The sequence below is a fragment of the Microcaecilia unicolor genome, chromosome 7, assembly GCF_901765095.1.
Source record: "Microcaecilia unicolor chromosome 7, aMicUni1.1, whole genome shotgun sequence".
NCBI classification, from domain to species: Eukaryota; Metazoa; Chordata; class Amphibia; order Gymnophiona; family Siphonopidae; genus Microcaecilia; species Microcaecilia unicolor.
This window is the reverse complement of record NC_044037.1, coordinates 32033240-32054623: the sequence shown is the minus strand read 5'-3', so window position 1 is coordinate 32054623 and position 21384 is coordinate 32033240. Positions and strand designations below refer to the sequence as shown.

Below are 21384 nucleotides of genomic sequence, written 5' to 3'. Positions count from 1 at the left end.
TATCGAAATTAGCTCAGGACACCTCAGCGCACCCTGCGGTTTGTCATTTTAAGCTGCGATAAGCACGCATTAGTGCTTATCTCAAAGCAGTATAAGGGGGTGATGCCTAACAGTTGGGCACATCTATCCTAGATAGGCTAAGTATTTGGCATCTACATTCCTTTATAGAATAAACTCCTACCAGGTGCCTTCTGGACACCTAATTTTACTGCTGTACTAAATATGATACCAAGGCCCCTATTTACAAAGCCGCACTAGCGGCTGGCTGTGCGGTACTGCCAACGCAGCCCATTCAAAGTGAATGGGCTGTGTCGGCAATGCCGCGTGGCTTTGTAAACAGGGGGCAAATGTCTAAGTGGCCCATTTAGCCCATGCTAAAACTAAGTGTGCACTAAATGCTAGAGACATCCATATAGTCCTGTAGGCATCTCTAGCATTTAGCGTGCACTAAAAACGCTAAACCCTAAATTTGAAAACCCAGACCATCCTCTCTGCACAGGCAGAGTTAAAGCCAGATTGGGAAAGGAGAGTGGAATTTTTAATTGATTTGGTGTGTGTTTAACATCTGCTTGTACCACCTACATCTTTTGAACACTGACCTTTTAAGTTTTTGGATGATCCATGATGCCATTAGTGATATTACACTATTGAGGTTATATAAGAACGTAACAGTGGCCAAACCAGGTCACAAGTACCTGGCAGATACCCAAATGGTGGCAACATTCCATATAGAACCCCAAAGAATAGAAAGATTCTGGAATCCTAAAGAGTCACAAGATTCCGGAATCCCAAAGAGTAGCGACACTCCATGCTTCCAATCCCAGGGCAAGCAGTTGCTTCCCCATGTCTGTCTCAATAGCAGACTATATGGACTTTTCCTCCAGGTTCTGGCCATCAAGGCTGCAGCAATATTTTGATGCCATCATTCATACTATTAATGAATTCTGTTCTTGCCTGTTACAGTGATGCAATTTGGGAAAGGGAAGTCTTGCTACTACCGATTCTTGACTAAGGGCCAGCAGTGGATTTGGTTGCAGACTCACTACTACATTACCTACCATCAGTGGAATTCAAAACCCGAATTCATTGTCTGCACACATACTGTGGTTAGGTGAGTGTGTGGGTGGACGCTTTGTGCGTTCAGACCTCGTTGCTGGTTATACACTTGTTCATGATGTTTCCCATTCCCCCTGTTCCCGACAAACATTAACTAAATTGCAGCTGAGGGGTGAAAAGATCGAGAACCAAGGGTTATGATCAGAAAATGGGAGAGGGGGCGGTTGAGAGGAAATGCTGCTGTCCTGAGAGGGAAGTGCTTGTTTGGAATCATTTCCCATCTGTGGCGGTAGTAAGCAGAACAGAATTATAAGCACGCTCCAGACCGATGCAGAGCACAGAGGGTAGGGCAAGGACAGAGACTGAATGGGATCTATGGTGACATCGTAAGCAGAGGCGGAGTGGGAGGGCTAGAAGCCTCTTCTGTGTTTACAGCTGCTGTATAAGGATGTTCATATTCAAAGGCATAAGTGTTTTTGTTTTTTTTATTTATTTCTTTATGCATTTTACAAACATTAATTCAAGATAAATCTTGAAGGATAGTGTTACATCATAGGAATATAACTTTAACAAACCAATAATAATACTAACATTATTCAAAGTAAGTATACTTCTGACGTAACACTCAAGTCCTAAAAAAGGGGGGATCCAAGATTCTAAATTTTGAGGAGAATCAGGAAAATTTAAAGAAAATAAGAAATCCTGCACTTATAAAGTGATTGCTATCTTTCATCAAGGCTACCTGAAGGTTTTTTTTTTTTTTTTTTAACTATGCTGTATTTGAATAAATAATGTTGGCTTTATAAGCAGTGACATAGCCAGATCTCCAATTTTGGGTGGGCCCAAAATTTTCTCACTCCCTGCTCTCCACCCTTTTCTAACTCAAAATATCCTGCCTATACTCTTCCATTCTCCTCTCGCTCCCTTTCTGCTCTCACACACACCCTTCATCCTCTTCTCCATTCATACTTCCATCTGCTCCATCTTTCCATAATTCCCTTATCTGCCACCTCTTTCCATTCTGTTCCTCTACACCTCCCTCCCTGCCCTTCTTTCCTCTACTCCATTCCCGGGCCCTTTTACAACGGCGTGTTGAAAAATGGCCTGCGGTAGTCTAGATGCGTGTTTTGGGCCCAAAAAAAAATGTCTTTTTAAAATTTTTGCCGAAAACAGACGTGAGGCAAAATGAAAATTGCTGCATGTCCATTTTGGGTCTGAGACCTTACCGCCAACCATTGACCTAGCGATAAAGTCTCACGTGGTAAACGGGCAGTAATGACCAACACGCGTTTGGCGCGCATCTGATACGTGCGTCTGAAAATAAAAATTATTTTTCGGACACGCGTATCGGACACACACCAAAAATGAAATTACTGCAAGAGCCACGTGGTAGCCGGGCAGTACTCCATTTTGGCGTGTGTTAGGCGCACGTAGACGCTTACGTGGCTTAGTAAAAGGGCCCCTCTTTCCCTTATTCCTTCTTTCCACTTCTGCCCTTTCCCACTCTTCCCTCCCCACCCTTCTTTCAGTTCTTCTTCCCTTCTTGTCTCACCTTTCCCCCTTTCTCCACCCAATTGTTTTTCCATCTCTCTTCCCTCCACCTTCTCTCCCACTTTTATCTCCCCCTTCTCTCACCCTCTCCTCTTATCTCTCTCCTTTCCCCTCCCTAACACACTCTTTCTTTCTCTTTTTCTCCCCCCCCCCCGGAACTTTCTCACCCTCCCTCCCCTTTCCCTAGCAAACGTCACACACAAAGCTGCCAATTCCACGATTCGGCCACACCTTTGGGCAGGTTTCACGAGACCACCGCAGTTTTCTTTAAAAGCCGCAGGTCATGGGATATTGGGCGACTTTTTGCGGCCACGGCCATGGGTTAGATATTTTTTCCCGCGGACCAATAGAAGCCCCGCCGAGGCGGGCTGCAGGCCTCTTTTAAATGCCTGAGTGTGCCTGCGGGAAGCCTTTTAAAGTCTCACACACAGTCACTCTCTACCTCTTCAGTCTGCCATGTGCGGTGAGTTCAGTAAGTTCTTTTCTTCGTGGGGGGGGGGGGTCCATTTATGATTGTGGTTACTTTATTAATATTTATTTATAAAGTAAGATTATGTATTTATTTAGATTGTAAGCTCTTTTGAGCAGGGACTGTCTCTTTGTATCAGGTGTTCAGCGCTGCGTGCATCTGGTAGCGCTATACAAATGCTAATAATATTTAATATATTATTTGTATTGACCTCATTAATATTCATATAGATCTTATTACTATTCACATTTACCTTATTAATATTTATACTAATATTGGGCTGGTTTCGGGCTGAAAATGTTTTGCCACTTAAAACAACAGTGGTCACACAGTATGTAGCAGCTGAGAACGGTCACTCAGAAGCTTACTACACCATACCAACAATAAGCCCAAGAACTCAAACTGCACCAACCCTGCCTGTGAAAAGTCAGCACTGAAAATATTTTAAAACCCCAATGCACATCCAGTTTAGAAAACAGAACAAGTCAGACTGCTACAGCTTCCTACACAGAACCTGCATTTCCAACAGAATGAGAAACTATTAGATAAAATGGAACACTATGAAGAGTGGACTGCTGTAGTGAACCAAATACAAGAAATCAACATTCTCAAAGCTTATATACGGGCACGAGTACAGAAAGAACCAACTGACTCGAATGAAGATAAGTGTCCTTTAACTGTTTGAGCTCACCTGATGAAGCAATGAAATGATTAAGCGTATAGAGCAAGCAACACTCCTTTCTTGAAGGTTTTTCACGGCCAATGATGAAGAGAGGATCAATTGGATCCGATTCAGCTCTATAGAGATTAAACACATCCTTGAGCACTTTGAGGCCGTTTTCCTTCTTTAAAACTCTAAAACTGGGGAATATTTTGCAGATAAATTAACAAATGTTATCATCGATTAATAGGATATATATAATCTAGTGATTTGATAATGCTACCCTTATATTTATATTGAGTAGATTTTGGAAGACCCATGAAACACCCATTTCCAAGCCCTTTTTGCCTGCACATATTAGAATTTAGGCGTGGTACATTACAGAGTATGCTTAGTAATACTCATGGAGTGGCCTAGTGGTTAAGGTGGTGGACTTTGGTCCTGGGGAACTGAGTTTGATTCCCACTTCAGGCACAGGCAGTTCCTTGTGATTCTGGGCAAGTCACTTAACCCTCCATTGCCCCATGTAAGCCACATTGAGCCTGCCATGAGTGGGAAAGCACGGGGTACAAATGTAACATAAAAAATAAATTCTAATTTTTGCCAATTAGTGCTCATTATTGCTTGTTACGAGCTGTTAACAATGCTTAACAGCTTGTTAAAACAATTAATCTACGCACACGCAGAACCATGCGTAACTCTAGGCGTGCTATATAGAATCCGGAGGGATAGGGGATATATTTCCTTGAATCTATAGAGATTAGCCTTGGTGAAAAATGCTAAATCCACTAACATTAGCATCTGGCACCCTCTAGTGGTAGATTTTTAAAAATATTTCTTATAAAGGAAAGAAGCCGAGGCACACAGCAGGGAACGGCATTGCATAAATAGACTGGCAATAGATAGAATTCTATCAGATGATGATTGCTTTGTGGGAATAAGTTTTGTGAAAAAGCAAAGGCTTTTAAAAAAAGTTAACCCTTTAGTGTTCAATGTTCCCGTAATAAGCCATATGGGAACAGATTGATGGGAACATTGGACACTAAAGGGTTAACTACACCTAGCTAAGGGGCCCTTTTACAAAGGTGTGGTAGGGCTATTGCATGGGTAGTGCCCAGCAATACAGCATTACCACATGGTGCACCGTGGCACCCTGTTGTAGTCCTGTGATTGCAGTTTCCCACACCAGAAAATATTTTTCTATTTTCAAGCACAGGGGCAGGGGGGGGGGGGGAGTGAGCATGCCCAGTGGTAATTGGTCATCGGTGTGCACTGTCCGATTACCGCCGGGTTAGCACATGAGCCCTTAGTGCTTACTTAAATAAGCAGTAATGGCCATGTGCTAATTGGGAAATTAATGTATGGCCATTAATGGGGAAAAAAAAAGAAATTGCAGACGTTTTGCAGCCACAATTTGACCCGCGGCATTGACTGACTGTGTTCGATGCAGCTGAATTTCTAAGCAACTGAAAAAAATCCCTGCGGAATCCATTGTGAATCACTGGCACTGCTGGTTTTTTTCATTTAAGATCAGTGAGTTTTTTCTAGCGAAAAAGGTGCCGATATTCAAATGCCAGGCCACCCTTCAGGGGTGGGGTGATCACTGAGGGACCCACCCCACAATTGCCAGGCCTCCTGCATCCAGTCACAGAATCTATGACAACGCTGAATTGGTGTGTAGAGCCTAAGCTCTTTCGTTAAAACTTGGGAACAATGGGTCAATTTTAGCAGACAATGGAAAAGGTGCCTGAACTCAGTACCTCCAAGTACCCCCTCAAAAAAAGCACTGTTTAAGATAAGTGTTTTGACACATTTTTGGTTGTTGTTTGCACTTGCACATATTCATAGAGAAAGTACTGGAGGTTTTTGGACTGATGATTGTGAAAAAATAATATATCCTATATACAAAGAAGAGGGGAAAGCTGACTGCTTTTGCTATTCATATGTTTATGTCCTGAAAGTCCACCGTTCTGATCTTGAGTGCTGACCCTACTCAGCCAAGTTTTCAAAACTAGACAAAAAGCTTCTCCCGGGTGTTAATATTAGTGCACAAAGGACAAGCATACTGCGTACTTTATAATGTACTTAATGTAAATTGTAACTTCACCTGTAAAGTACCCAATCTCCACCCCAGAACACACCTACACGCGGGCCACATAAAAGTAGACACGTATTTGACATCACATGTACTTTTATGTATTTACTAGCTTCAATAATTTTATTAAAGATATTATACACATGAAAAAATTATATAAAAAATTACCTCCTCAGACTGGACTGGTTATCTTAGAGAGAAACTTAGAAGTTATAGACCACAGAGAATTTATAGATCAAGTTAGACATGGAAGCTTGAGTGACCATCAGGTAAGGATTTTCAATTAATAAAGGCAGAAAAGTGGGGGTTCTGGAACATTTTGGTTTTACGGAATAGTTTACCTTTGCAATTCCAGGGAAATGTCAAATTACGGGCAATTCCGTCAGTGTTGAAGACATGAGTAACTGAAAACTTATCCCTGCCAAGAGGTTTAGGCTGGACTTGTCTGATGTGTTGGGTTTTGAAGTGGTTTCATTGTATTGTATTGTGTTTTATTTTATGTTTATCAGTGTGTCGATTTTGTTTTATTGTTATACCTTGTGTTAAAATATTATTGTTTGTATCTGTTTTGGTAAGTGTTCATTTGTTTATATTTTGCATTTGTTAAATGTAGTCCATCTTATTCGCTCAAATGATAGTAAGGTGCAAAATATCCATTTTTTAAATTAAATTATGTTTCTGTGTTACTAATACAAAAAGGTCAGCCCAAACTAAAGTGATACAAACTGTTGGAAATGCTCAGAAGCTCCTCAGTGCTTAATTCTAGCTTATGGTAGTGAGCAGAATTTCATCTTGTGCAGCAGAAGCACTGTACTGCCTGCCTGAAATTTAAAATGATCTATAGCCTTTTCTTAGTCTTGTGTTGATTTTCTGTTTGTACTATTAATAGAGATTGCCATTAGTTTTATCTCAGTGTCTTAACATGGAGTAACTTACAAACAAGAAAAATGCTTTCTTTTTGCAGTTATGCAGAAGTTCGGGCAGAGAGAAGGCGAGACCTTGGCTTGGAGGAAACATCAATAGAACTGGCAGCAGCATCCTTGAAGGTAACACCCTGAGATTGGGAACGGGACCTTTCAGCTGGAGAACATAAGCTGTAGTTGCTCTATGAACTTGTAAATAATTGGAGACCCCTCTCTTCATCAGCCTTACAGTAGGAAGGGCGGGGTGGTGGGGGCGGTCCGCCCTGGGTGCACGCTCCTGGAGGGTGCAGAGAGCAGCCGCGCGCCTGTCGGCTCCGCTGGTTCCATGCTCCCTCTGCCCCGGAACAGGTTACTTCCTGTTCTGGGGCAGAGGGAGCAGGGAGCCAGTGGAGCTGACAGGCGCGCGGCTGCTCTCTGCACCCTCCAGCAGCCAAGAATGCACCCGAGGGGGGGGGGGCTTGATGCGCCGGGGAGGGGGGGTAATTGCATCGGGGGGGGGGGGGGGGGGTGCGCAGCGGCAATCCGCCCTGGGTGGCAGCCGACCTAGGATCGCCACTGGTAGCTGCTATTAAATGGCCTTCAAGATTTCAGTGGTGGGCTGGGGGCTGTAGTGTTAATACTAAAGTGTAGCAGAAAAACAGTTGAGAAAAACAAGAATTGCTTAACATCTTTTACTGAACAGTCAGATAGGTTAATGTTATTATTGCTTAAATCAATTTACACTTTAGTCAACCAGAGTTCTATAAAGAATTGCAGAGAATACAAAATACTCTTAATAACTGATTCCATGGGTAATAAAATAATAATGTAGAAAGCTAGAAAACTCTCTTTGAATGGTAATTATCCCATCGTCATTTCACTTTCAAGATCATTCTAGTTGACCTGGTACTGATGAGCGAGTTTTATTAAATCTTAGGTAGTTCAATGGAGTGAAAATAAATTATCTTTTAAATATGATTTTAGAAGTGTTAAGCACCATTTATACATTTAAAAAAAAAACCCTGATTTGATGTGAAAATTGGCACACACACAAGCACACATAATGATTTTAGAAAACATGTTACATATATGTGGAAGCAGCAGCATAAAGACATTTTAAGAGGGCAGCTTCTGGGCTGTCTTTCAAAGTATATGTGTACTACCATAAGTACATAAGTATTGCCATACTGGGAAAGACCAAAGGTCCATCGAGCCCAGCATCCTGTTTCCAACAGTGGCCAATCCAGGTCACAGGTACCCGGCAAGATCCCAAAAATGTACAATACATTTTCTACTGCTCATCCCAGAAATAGTGGATTTTCCCCAAGTCCGTTTAATAACGGTCTATGGACTTTTCCTTTAGGAAGCCGTCCAAACCTTTATTAAACTCTGCTAAGCTAACCGCCCTTACCACATTCTCTGGCAACGAATTCCAGAGTTTAATTGCACGTTGAGTGAAGAAAAAGTTTCTCTGATTCGTTTAAAATTTACTACATTGTAGCTTCATCGCATGCCCCCTAGTCCTAGTATTTTGGAAAGCGTGAACAGACGCTTCACATCTACCCGTTCAACTCCACTCATTATTTTATAGACCTCTATCATATCTCCCCTCAGCCACCTTTTCTCCAAGCTGAAGAGCCCTAGCCGCTTTAGCCTTTCCTCATAGAGTACAGACTACACATATACCTTGGAAATTTCCATGCCATCATTTACACCTTCTTGAGTCACATATAGGGCTAGATTCTGTATTTCAGCACCAAACAAAATAAGCGCTAAGCCCAGGATTCTATATATTGCATTGAGATTTCTGCGCAGAAATTGAAGCGTATTCCATAGCAATGCGCATAACTTAATTAGTTAACAAGCTAATCAACACTGATAATTGAATGTTAACAAGCAATTATCAGCACTAATTGGCATTAATTAGAATTTACGTGCACTACTTGCTAAGCGTATTCTGTAACATGGTACGCGTAAATATAAGTCAGGTAGTTGAAAAGTGGGCGTGATTATGGGCATGGAATGGTCGGGTCATGGGCGTTTCTAAAATCTATGCGCATTGTTATAGAATACACCCAAGGTCACAAGTGGGAATCTGGAGTCTGGACTCCGATGTGATCACGTGCACTGCACTCCTGCAGAACCAGGCCCCTCTCTGTCTCGGCTGCAGAGGTCATCTGCTGTAGCCTTTTCTTCTCTTCCGTAATCAGTGGCAGCCTTTCACTCGGGTAGCTTGGTTAACCAGAGCACAGATCGCATGATGTGAAGAGGCCTAAGAAACCCTCGTCACCTCACCAGACAAGCTGCTCCTTTTTGTGCAGTGGCTTAGCCAGCCAAAGATAGAAACTGCCTTTGGGCTGGGACGGTTCTTATACCACTTCAAATCCCCTCTCACCATTATTTCACTGCTACAGAAAGCCCTTCCAGGTTCTGGAAATTATGAATGGCAGGATAAATCATCATATACTACTTTTGTATATGGAGGAATGGAGTGGAGGAGTAGCCTAGTGGTTAGTGCAGTGGACTTTGATCCTGGGGAACTGAGTTCAATTCCCACTGCAGCTCCTTGTGACTCTGGGCAAGTCACTTAACCCTCCATTGCCCCTGTTACAAAATAAGTACCTGAATATATGTAAACCGCTTTGAATGCAGTTGCAAAAACCTCCGAAAGGCGGTATATCAAGTCCCATTTCCCTTTCCCTATATGAGATTCTACATGGAATGTTGCTACTAGTGAGATTCTACATGGAATGCTAATGTTGCTATTCCACTAGCAACATTCCCTTGCAGATCAGCAATGTGGCTGCGCAGGCTTTCGTTTCTGTGAGTCTGACGTCCTGCACGTACCCAGACTCACAGAAACAGAAGCCTGCGCGGCCGCATTGCAGATCTGCAAGGGCAGGCTTCTACATGGAATGTTGCTAGTGGAGGAGTAGCCTAGTGGTTAGTGCAGTGGACTTTGATCCTGGGGAACTGAGTGCAATTCCCACTGCAGCTCCTTGTGACTCTGGGCAAGTCACTTAACCCTCCATTGCCCCTGGTACAAAATAAGTACCTGAATATATGTAAACCACTTTGAATGCAGTTGCAAAATACCTCAGAAAGGCGGTATATCATTTCCCTTTCCCCTTGTGGGGCCACTAGATGTCTCTGCCATCTATGTAAGGCAGAGCTTTAGGTGTCTCTATATATAGATTGCTTTTGGCTGTACTGTATAACATATTTTATAAAACATGCATTCAGGAAGCACTTTATAAAGTACTATGGGATTTTTGAAAGCACAGACATAAACAACCCTATTCTGACCCATTCATCCTACATAGATATCCTCATTTGCTCATTGCAGATACCTGTCAAACCAAATTGTTATCAGATACATAAAATGATGGTTTTGATGAATGAATGAATGAATGGAATGCTCATACATAAGTCGGTAGAAAATGATAAGCAATATTTTTTATGGGATTAATTTAAGCTTGTTAGAAATGTATTCAGTTAAGCCAATAGAATATTACCTACAGCTTTTCTTTTCACCTCTATTTCTTTCTTTCCAAGTTGACTAACATGGAAACCACAAATTCTTAGAATAATATTTCTGCTTATTTTCTTGATTCTTGTTTCTTCTCCCCCCCCCCCCCCCCCCCCAGAAACACAGTAATTATCTTGACATCAGAGCATGTCCAACAAACCAAGAATCGAGCCGGGACAGAGTGTCTGTGTCATCTCATAGTTCCCGCAGGTCTTCACACACTGCGCTCTCGGATTCTGCCTGTACGTATAAGATTGATAGCTCTGTCTGCCTACTGAGCTGAATGGCAATGCACTTGACTAGCAAATGTTTGCTTTTCTGTGAAAGCAAAGGCATGGCGGGAGGTGGTGGAAATGAAAACGGTAACGGAATTCAAACATGCGTGGGATAAGCATAAAGGAATCCTGTGCAGAAGGAATGGATCCTCAGGAGCTTAGTCAAGATCGGGAGGCGGGGCTGGTGGTTAGGAGGCGGGGATAGTGCTGAGCAGACTTATACGGCCTGTGCCAGAGCCGGTGGTGGGAGGCGGGGCTGGTGGTTGGGAGGCGGGGATAGTGCTGGGCAGACTTATACGGTCTGTGCCAGAGCCGGTGGTTGGGAGGCAGGGCTGGTGGTTGGGAGGCGGGGATAGTGCTGGGCAGACTTATACGGTCTGTGCCAGAGCCGGTGGTTGGGAGGCGGGGCTGGTGGTTGGGAGGCAGGGATAGTGCTGGGCAGACTTATACGGTCTGTGCCAGAGCCGGTGGTTGGGAGGCGGGGCTGGTGGTTGGGAGGCGGGGATAGTGCTGGCCAGACTTATACGGTCTGTGCCCTGAACAGCACAGGTACAAATCAAAGTAGGGTATACACAAAAAGTAGCACACATGAGTTATCTTGTTGGGCAGACTGGATGGACCATGCAGGTCTTTTTCTGCCGTCATCTACTATGTTACTATGTTACTATGAATGTTAGTTGCGAATCAAACTGGAATCCATCTCTTCTGAGTTTTGCTGCTACCTTATTTATTTATTTTTCTTTCTCTTGGTGTTTACCTGCACTGAGGTACCATGTATAGATTGATTTACATAAGTATTCCTTATTCCACATACTGATCGTGTTTTTATGTATATATATATATATATGTATTTGCTTTGCAGCTACATCATCAATGCGGCCTACGGAAGCCAGTACCCCATCAAGACAGTCACTGCCAATGACCCAGCAAGATAAAACAACCATGAGGATGGCAACAAGCAATACACAGGTACCTTTCACGTGCTGCACTGAGCTTCATTTTCAGCTGCAAGGGTTTGCATCCCGTGTATAATGTGCGATAAACGAAACACGAAGGTTCTAAAATTAAAACATTCAATCAGCCTGTATACGATAAACATTAAGACGAGCATTTCTATTAGTGGGCACCTCCAATTAGGCCCCTGAGGCTGCATGGTAGATGCCCATTCTGTAACAGAACCTTGGCACCTAGGCTTCACTATAAAATAGAGGAGTGTGGTAGCCGTGTTAGTCCACTCTTAAGGTTATCAATAGAAATCAAACAAAATAAAACATGGAAAAGAAAATAAGATGATACCTTTTTTATTGGACATAACTTAATACATTTCTTGATTAGCTTGTTTTGCTTATTTCCGATCTGATGAAGAAGGGCAACCTTCGAAAGCTAATCAAGAAATGTATTAAGTTATGTCCAATAAAAAAGGTATCATCTTATTTTCTTTTCCATGTTTTATTTTGTTTGATTTCTATTGATAACACTATAAAATACAAATGTAACCCAGTATCGGGGTGCCTCATATTTACATCAACCACAGACCTGGTGTAAGTGCAAGAGGTTAAGGCAGCAGGGACACATATAATGACCAAATTTAAAAAACAAAATTATTTAGTTCCTGATATGCCACCTGCAAGCTGGAAAGCTATCGAAGCAGTGTTTATTCAGGAAGAATAGGTATTTTTCAGTCCCTGGAGGGCTCACAATCGAAGCCTGTACCTGAGCCAATATAGAGGGTTAAGTGATTTCCCCAAGATCACAAGGAGCTTTAGTGGGATTGGAACCGGGCTCCCCTTGGGTCTTAACCCACTGTTCTAACCATTAGGCTATTCCTCCACTCTATAATTTACAAGCGTAAGTGATAGCCCTACCCATACGTACCGCACACCCCCCCCTCGCGTCTGTAAGTTAAGTCGGTATTTGTAGAATAGCACTTAGGTAAGGGTCATACCCCTTTCCGTGGCACAACCAAAGTGGTTTTCCATATTATAGGCAGGTGCTTTCTCTGTCCCCACAATCTGAGTTTTTGTACCTGGGGTTAATGGAAGGTTAGGCGACTTACCCAGGTCAGAAGGAGCTGCAGTTCGGGCCCAATTCTGTGGAATCAACTACCAATGAAAGTTAGAACGACTGTAGATATAGGGCAATTCAGACTCATTTGTTTATTGAAGCCTATGGAACTGATGTAAACAAAGGAAATGTGTAACAGGCCTTATTAAGTTGAGCAAAATATTTGGAATGTCATAGAAATGTGAACTTATAGTAGCTAGGGGCGAGAAAATGCTTGATTTGTGGAAAACCAGCCGAGTAGATTTAGGCAAGCTTCCCCCCCCCCCCCCCCCCCCCACCCCACGTTTACTAAGCCGCACTAGTGGCTGCCGTATGCTAATGCTGACGCCGCCCATTCACTTTTGCATAGATAATGTGTAAAAAAAAAAAAGCAAAGCCTGCAGTGATAAAGACAGTGCACATTGGGTTTTCTCTTCATTTTTGTTCATATGGGAATGCCCACCTTCCTGTACTGCTTAACCTTTCCAGACAGTTATCCGTGTACCGGCACCGAATATCGGCTTATGGCTCCGCCCCATTTCTATCCAGGTAACGTCAGGGCAGTCAGTAAAGATTTTCAGTGGCTGGCCCTGGTGAATGGTTCTACTCTAGGTGGGAGCACTCCTGCATGGATTAGTGCACCCGAATGTGGACCTCAGAATGTTTTGATTTTTCCAACTTCCCTCTTCTATTTGTTCACCCTTGTGGAACATCTTGACTTGGGAGTGGAATCGTGCCTAAGCACCGTGGCATTTAGTTCACCTGCTCTGTTCCTTTCTGTCCAAGGCTATAATAACACCGCAAGCGCCTGCTGAGCATCTTCCTCAACATCACATGATTCAACCGACAATTTCCTCTCAGCAAACGCTAATGGTATGTCTACAAATAGCTCTGCATTACCGGTTTTATTTTATTTTTCAGAGCTTTCATATTATAAAAAAGCAAGACTAAGAGCATGGTCCTCTAGAGGATGTAAATGGTTTAAAATTAAGGGGCCGATATTGAATTGTGGTGGTCAGTGTTCAATTCTTCAGTCAAAATGCCAGTCACTGCGGTTAAATTGAAACGGAATATTCAGCAGCAATCCGAAGTGCAATCCAGTTAGTGGCCATGTTCAGACCACTAACCAGATAGCTAACAACCTTTCTGCTGTCTTTTTATCTGGATAGTCATCCGATTAGTAAACTGAATATGGTTGCTGACCATATAACCTCTGGCTCTGCCCAAACTCCGCCCACAGACCGCCCCGGCATTGTCCAGAAAATGGCAAGCTGGTTGGAGGACAATTTGCAACTGAATGTCTCTCTCACTGACACTTAATTGATTAGCAGCACCTGTTAAATATCGACCCCCTAAGCTTCTAGAACGGGGTTGTCCAACCTCGGTCCACTAGGGCCACAATCCAGTCAGGTTTTCACGATTTCTCCAACGAATATGCATGAGGTCAGTGTGCATGCACTGTCTCCATTGTATGCAAATAGAACTCAGGCATATTCATTGGGGAAATCCTGAAAACCCGACCTGGTGAGAGCCAAGTGGATACCCCTGTTTCTAGAAGCAAGTCAACTGATATTTAGATGTCAAGTTCCATGTTGGGGAGGAGAGGAAGCTAAGCACTCGAACAGCTCAGTGGATTAAGGAAGAGCAGCAGGAAGCAAGGATCCAGCAAGGTTTATGATGAGCTCAAATTACTACACCACAGTTTTCCATCACTGGAACTCAGCGAGCGCTAACGTCATTGTTATTGCTTTTTACTGAAGGCTTCTCTTAGATAAGATATGCTGAAAATCAACTACCTGTTGGTTCTAATTTTCTTAAGTCAGTGCGTTGGGCTGTGGCATTGAATACAGGTCATTTTCTTTCTGATCTGTGCAGCCGGTGTACCATTTCCCTGCTCAGTTAGGGGATGATGAACCAGCTGAAAGAGAAGCTAGAAGCAAGGACTCGCATATTGCAGGCCGACATCAAGACGCAACAAAAAGAGCTGGATGTTATCAAAGAACAACTTCAGCTAGTGCAAGACTCCAACCTGCAGGTATCTATCGTAATAAATGTTACCTTCAACAAAGAAATTTTCAGCTATGTCTGTAGACTTTAGAGCACCTTTTTATTATTATTATTATTATTTTAACGAGGTCTTTATTACAGTGAACAAAGAGGCATACATCCAAATACAATGTACAATCTGCTCAAGGAAAAACACAACATATTCTCGAAGCTAAGTAAACCTTTAATATGTATAGTTTTGTTTTAATTAAACAGTACTAAAGAAAAGGAAAATATAGAAAGGAGGAGAAGGGGGAAAGGGGAAAACAAAGATAAAGAAAAACTCAGACACTGGAGCCCTAAAAGTATAACCACACAAGAAAAACCAGGCCAGGTCTCACTTAGCCACAAAACTCAAATTACGCACAGATCCCCAAACCTTTACTCAGGTCTTAAAAGGGATTTTGCCTGATAGCCGTTAGCCCACTTAGCTATAAGTGAAACCCCTGGTGTCTTCCAAGCAGCTGCTAAGGTGAAGCTTAGCCACATGTAGCAGTTGGCGTACCAGCAAAGTCTGATTATTTCCGAAGTCCTGGGATTGTGGAGCACCTTTAAACCTAGATCACTACAGTTTAATGGAACTCATGTCAGGCAAGAATACAAAGAGGGTCATTTTCGATATGACGTCTAAGTCCGACTTTAGACATTTTGCAAAAAACATCCAAAATCTGAATATCAAAGAAGGTCATTTTCAAAAAAGAAAAACGTCTATCTTTTGTGTTCGAAAATAGACGTTTTTGTGATTTGGACGTTTTATTTTTTGGTCCATTTTCAAAAAAAAAAAAAAAAAAAAGTCCAAGTACAAAACGCACAAAATCAAGCCATTGGGATGTAGCAGGAGCCAGCATTTTTAGTACACTGGTCCCCCAGACATCCCAGAAAAGCAATAGGAAGCCCTAGGGGGCACTGCGATGGACTTCATAAACTGCTCCCAGGTACACATTTTTTTTATTTTTATTTATTGCACTTGTATCCCACATTTTCCCACCTATTTGCAGGCTCAATGTGCCTTACAAAGACCTGTTATGGCATCGCCATATCAGGGTAAAGAGTACAGTCGGTGTTACAAAGAAATCAAGTAAAACAAGCGTATCTGGTCGAGCACTTATAGAACAAGACATTCTGAATAAAGGTGGGTGTTGTGTTATAGTTAGTTATGAGTATCGTGGTAGGCCTTGTTAAAGAGATAGGTTTTCAGAGATTTGCGGAAGTTAGTTAATTCGTTGATCGTTTTCAAGTGTGTTGGTAGTCCATTCCACAGCTGCGTGCTCATGTAGGAGAAGCTGGTCGCATGTATTACCGTATTTTTCAGACTATAAGACGCACCGGACCATAAGACGCACCTAGGTTTTAGAGGAGGGAAATAGGAAAAAAAAAACTTTGCTTTTTCCCTCCTCTAAAACCTAGGTGCTCCGGTGCGTCTTGTCCGAATCCCTCCCTCCAAGTTCGGGATCGCCCTCAGGGTTACCTCCTCCCCCCTCCCCCCCTGTCACCACCTGTCCCCTTACTCATGCGATCTTCCCTTGTGGTCTAGTGACGTCAGGGCAGGAAAGAGCCCCCTCTTTCCTGCCCAGTGCGCTGCTCTCCATCCTCCTGTATGCATTGCTGCCTGACGGTCTCGGCGAAATTCAAAATGGCCGCTGAGAATTGAAGTCTCGGCGGCCATTTTGAATCTCGCCGAGACCATCAGGCTGCATACAGGAGGATGGAGAGCAGCGCGCTGGGCAGGAAAGAGGGGGCTCTTTCCTGCCCTGACGTCACTAGACCACAAGGGAAGATCGCATGAGTAAGGGGACAGGTGGTGACAGGGGGGGAGGGGGGAGGAGGTAACCCTGAGGGCGATCCCGAACTTGGAGGGAGGGAGGAAGGGCGGCCTGCCAGCCGGCCAGCCAGCCAGCCAAATCTCTACCTTCGGACTATAAGATGCACCCCCCATTTTCCTCCCAAATTTTGGGGGAAAAAAGTGCATCTTATAGTCCGAAAAATACGGTAGTTTGTATTTTAATCCTTTACAGCTGGGGAAGTATAGGTTAAGAAAGGTGCGAGAAGATCTTTTAGCGTTTCTGGGCGGCAGGTCCACGAGATCTAGCATGTAGGTCGGGGCATCTCCGTAAATGATTTTATCAACAGTCGTGCAGATCTTGAACGCGATACGTTCCTTAAGTGGGAGCCAGTGTAATTTCTCTTGTAAGGGTTTTAGCGCTTTCATATTTTCTCCTTCCAAATATGAGTCTGGCTGCGGTATTCTGGGCTGTTTGGAGTTTCTTGATGATTTGTTCTTTACAGGCAGCGTAGACATCTTACCATGGCTCCCTTACCTTGTGTGCTGAGCCCCCCAAAACCCACTATCCCCAACTGGACACCACTATCATAGCCCTTACATGTGAAGGGGGCACCTATATGTGAGTACAGTGGGTTTCTGGTGAGTTTTGGAGGGCTCACAGTTTCCTCCACAAGTGTAACAGGTAGGTGGAGGTAGGAACCTGGGTCCACATGTCTGCAGTGCACTGCACCCAGCACTAGACTACTCCAGTGACCTGCATGCTATTCTAATGGACCTGAGTATAACATCTGAGGCTGGCACAGAGGCTGGCAAGTAATGTTATTCATCACATTTTTTTTGGGGGGGGGGGAGAAGGTTAGTGACCACTGGGGGAATAAGGGGAGGTCATCCCTGATTCCCTTCAGTGGTCATCTGGTTATTTAGGGCACCGTTTTGTGCCTTATTCATTATAAAAACAGGTCTAGCTCAAAACATCTTAGTTTTAGTCCTGGACGGTTTTGTTTTCTTCCGTTATGGCTGAAAAAGTCTAAGTCTCAGGAACGCCTGTCCCATTCTGAACATGCCCCTGATACGCCCCTTGAGATTTGGATGCACTTCTGACGGACTTCAAAGAAAACGTCTAAAAATAGGTTTCGAAAATACTGATTTGGACGTTTTTGTGAGAAAAACATCCAAATGCTGCTTTATGCCACTTTTTAAATGTTTTTCTGTTTTGAAAATGAGCCCAATAGTGACTTTAACAAGTTGGATACATTAGAAAAGAATATTTGGCAAAACAGAACTAGGAAAAATGTTTGGGGTTTTTGTTTTTTTTTGGACAAATGGGTTCATGAGCACAACTTCCACTTTGACAAGGACATATTTTCCAGAACTGCTTTTCTAAACAAGCAAGGTTTTTCTCCACAAATTATTTTATTGTCCAATCCTTTGGATCCATTATTTCAGCAGTGATTCTCTTGTGTCCATAGGTCAAGGCCATTTTTTTTCACTTCTTGCAATGATTCTGGTGCACTGACCACTGGCTTTTAAAGTTCAAAACACAGATCTCACTCATAGCAGGGTTTATCTAAGCAAAAGGATTTCCTAATGATGTTTGCTATCCTTCTGTAAGAACATGCTAAAAACAAACAAACAAACAAACAAACCCCAAACTGGCAACTCATCTAAAATCAGTGTTTTAGTGTACTTAGGGTTACCATACGTCCGGATTTACCCGGACATGTCCTCTTTTTGAGGACGTGTCCGGGCATCCGGACGGGTTTTGGCCAGCCTGCCCATTTGTCCGGATTTCTGGACAAATGGGCGGGCTGACGCTGACGTGCGTGCAGGTGGCGGACCTCCCCTCCCCTTACTCACGATCTTCCCTGGTGGTCTAGTGACTTTGGGGCAGGAAAGAGCCCCCTCTTTCCTGCCCGGCGCGCTGCTCTGCATCCTGTATGCTGCCTGTGACGGTCTCGGCGAGATTCAAAATGGCCACCAAGAACTGAAGTCTTGCGAGGCCGCTTCAATTCTCGGTGGCCATTTTGAATCTCGCCGAGACCGTCACAGGCAGCATACAGGATGCAGAGCAGCGCTCCGGGCAGGAAAGAGGGGGCTCTTTCCTGCCCCGAAGTCACTAGACCACCAGGGAAGATCGTAAGGGGAGTGGCGGTGACGGGGCCGGGCGGAGGGGAGGTGACGTGAGGGGGTGACCAGGGGGAGGGGAAAATGCGACAGGGGGCGGGGCAAGGTGCGACAAGGGGCAGGGATAGGGCATGAAAGGGGCAGGGCAAGGGCGGGGCAAGTGTCCTCTTTTTTTAAGGACAAAAAATGGTAACCCTAAGTGTATTCATATATTTAAAAGGCATGCCTTTGCTTGATTCAAGCAAACAAAATATTAAGACATTGCATACCACACTTGGAGATGTACCAGACCTGCAGGGTCACTGTGAAAATGCTCAGTAGAGCTCTAAAAACACAAACAAAGGTTTAAAGGTGTAAAAATAGCTTCTTATGTTCTGTTAAAACTGTTAAATCACACAGCCAATAACCTTTTTTTTTTTTTAAAGCAGATTACCAACACTTATAAGTTTAAAAAAACAAAATGAGAAACAAAATTCCCAATATCAGACTCACCAAATTTAGCAGCAACAACCACACAGCCACCTCATTGCCAGCCAGTAGCATCAAGAACACTTTGTGCTGGGACTCAGGAGGACTGTTTATAAGGAACTTCCAGGTCAAAGTTCAAGCATGATTGTCTAAGAGGAAAAGACAGAGCTCTAATAGATAGGCAGAAACTGTTAAAAACACTCAAAATACCTCCAAAATAGCAAAAATATAAAAGTGTTAACTCCATGGTAGAATGCATCTGTGTTCCAATGATGTCATACTACGAATCAGCCAATCAGATTGCTCAAAAATTGGCAGAACCAGAAAGACAATAAAACAGATATAAAATGTATGAAAAGCACGAAAGACAATAAAACAGGTATAAAATGTATGAAAAGCACAGACTCGTCTCCAAAATGTTTTAAAATCAGCATTTAAAGCATAAAAACACATAAAATTAAAAAATTCTGTGGGTAATCCAACCCAAAATAAAAGCCTAGATGGACTTTGTTTATAGATGGAATAAATGTAACATGACTCTCAAAGCACTATTGTGAAATACAAATCAATAAATAAGCAATAAAAATAAATAAGAAATAAAAAGGGAATAAATAAAGGGGGAAAGGAGTAAAATGGAGGGACGGAATAAACTAAAAGCAGGGATGAATAAAACAAATGTACATATATAAAAAAACAGCAGATTTAAAATTTGCATATCAGAAAAAAGCAAGAAGATCTAGCTTCTTATTTAAATCACAAGGGCTCACAGTTCTGAATTCAAAGATCACCTTCTGTTCAATCCTTATCAACAATTTGTCAACATCTCCTCCTCTCCAGGGGATAATAGGTCTTTGTAATACAAAAAAAATTGAAGTCTTCAAAAATTCTCTAAAGAGCACTTCGATGCTGTATCAGTCTCTTATTCAGGTAGTTCTTAATAAAGAACTGTATTTTGGGATTTTCATTTGAGATCTGATCTTTTTCCTTATCCCTCTTGAGAACATCCTTTATTGAGCTGGAGTTTACTGTTAAATTAGGTTATAATTATTCTTATAAACTAACAGCCCCTCTCTCTTTGTTTTAAAGATGCTGTTGCTTCAGCCTATGTCTGTAGGCTTTAACAATGTGCAGCACCAGGACCCAAGGCGGCCATCCCGACAACCAACTGGGACCACCAGGCAAAGTACAGACCTAGGCAAGCAATCTCCGGGCCACATGGGATCCAAGCGGTTTTGTGGCCCTCACATCGCCTCTCAACATCAGTTCCTCAGGGAACCTTGTTTGACATCCTCCCAGGTAATAATAATAATTAAAAAAAAAAAACAACTATAAAAACAGAAACTATATTTTGAGGAAAAGAGGAAAAAGGAGAATCATTTTTATATGGCCTATTCTTTTTATTTCAATCTATGAAGAATCAATAATTTCTCTCACCTCTTTCTTACTAAGACAGACAGGGACCAGTACATAAAAGTGTTTATCTAGCACCAGAGGCCTCCAAGATTGGGTAACCATCAATCCTTTAATGAAGGACCCGACCCAGGCTGTGTTTGGCATAGCATCTACGTCAGGGGTCAGCCATCGTGATACATCTTAAGTGAGGTTTAGTGATGTGCCTCAAATAGGGCAAGTGCAACTCAACAGAAGCTACTATCAGTTTGTGTTGCGCTTGTCCTATTTGGGACACATGGAGTGAAACACGGCCCGTGTCGAGTCCTTCATTAAAGGTTTGATGGTTACCCAATCTTGGAGGCCCTTGGTGCTTTTTTTTGGTTGACGATTTTCTAATGTTGCCATTAGTGCACAGCCATTAAAAAGATTACCATGTGAGCACTTACCGACACCTATTTTGCAGAGGTAATCCTGTGCTAACAGTGTTCGGTAATGTAGCTGTCCTAAGTAGCGCAGGAATGCTCACGCTCCATCCTCAGACACGCCTCCTCCAACAACCATTAGCGCTTGCAGATTTGGAACTTACCACAGGACACCTGAGCACATCCTGTGGCAAGCCATTTTAGAGCTGTGGTAAGCACATGTTAGTACTTACTGCAGCTTAGTAAAACTGTTCCTAAGCTAATAAGTGAAGCAATGGAGGGTTAGGTAACTTGCCTGAGGTCACAAGGGGTGTTAGTGAAAGAAGCGTGATTTAATCCCTGGCTTATCTAATTCATAATCAACTCAAACTAGGTTGTGGACACATACAAAATCTAAATCAAAAAACAAAAAACATTCCCCTCAGAAAAAGTGAAAGCAGAACGTAAATCAAATACAGGAAGGAAAAGCCTCAAAGAGCTCCAAGTCAACAAAGACCTAAAGAGTTAGGTTGATCAAACAAGATCTACTCTTCATCGTCGGCAAAAACCTTCCAAAATAAAGTGTGCA

General features: G+C 42.9%; 1 protein-coding gene across 1 annotated transcript in view; it reads left to right on the top strand.

Annotated features, from left to right (window-relative positions):
- Window positions 1-21384, top strand: part of PASD1 (PAS domain containing repressor 1) — a 95270-nt gene that overhangs the window by 62420 nt on the left and 11466 nt on the right. Inside the window, 8 exon segments of the mRNA XM_030209849.1 lie at window positions 964-1111; window positions 6797-6878; window positions 10382-10505; window positions 11401-11507; window positions 13368-13454; window positions 14457-14483; window positions 14485-14616; window positions 20089-20298. Of these exon segments, the coding sequence (XP_030065709.1) occupies window positions 964-1111; window positions 6797-6878; window positions 10382-10505; window positions 11401-11507; window positions 13368-13454; window positions 14457-14483; window positions 14485-14616; window positions 20089-20298 (917 nt within the window).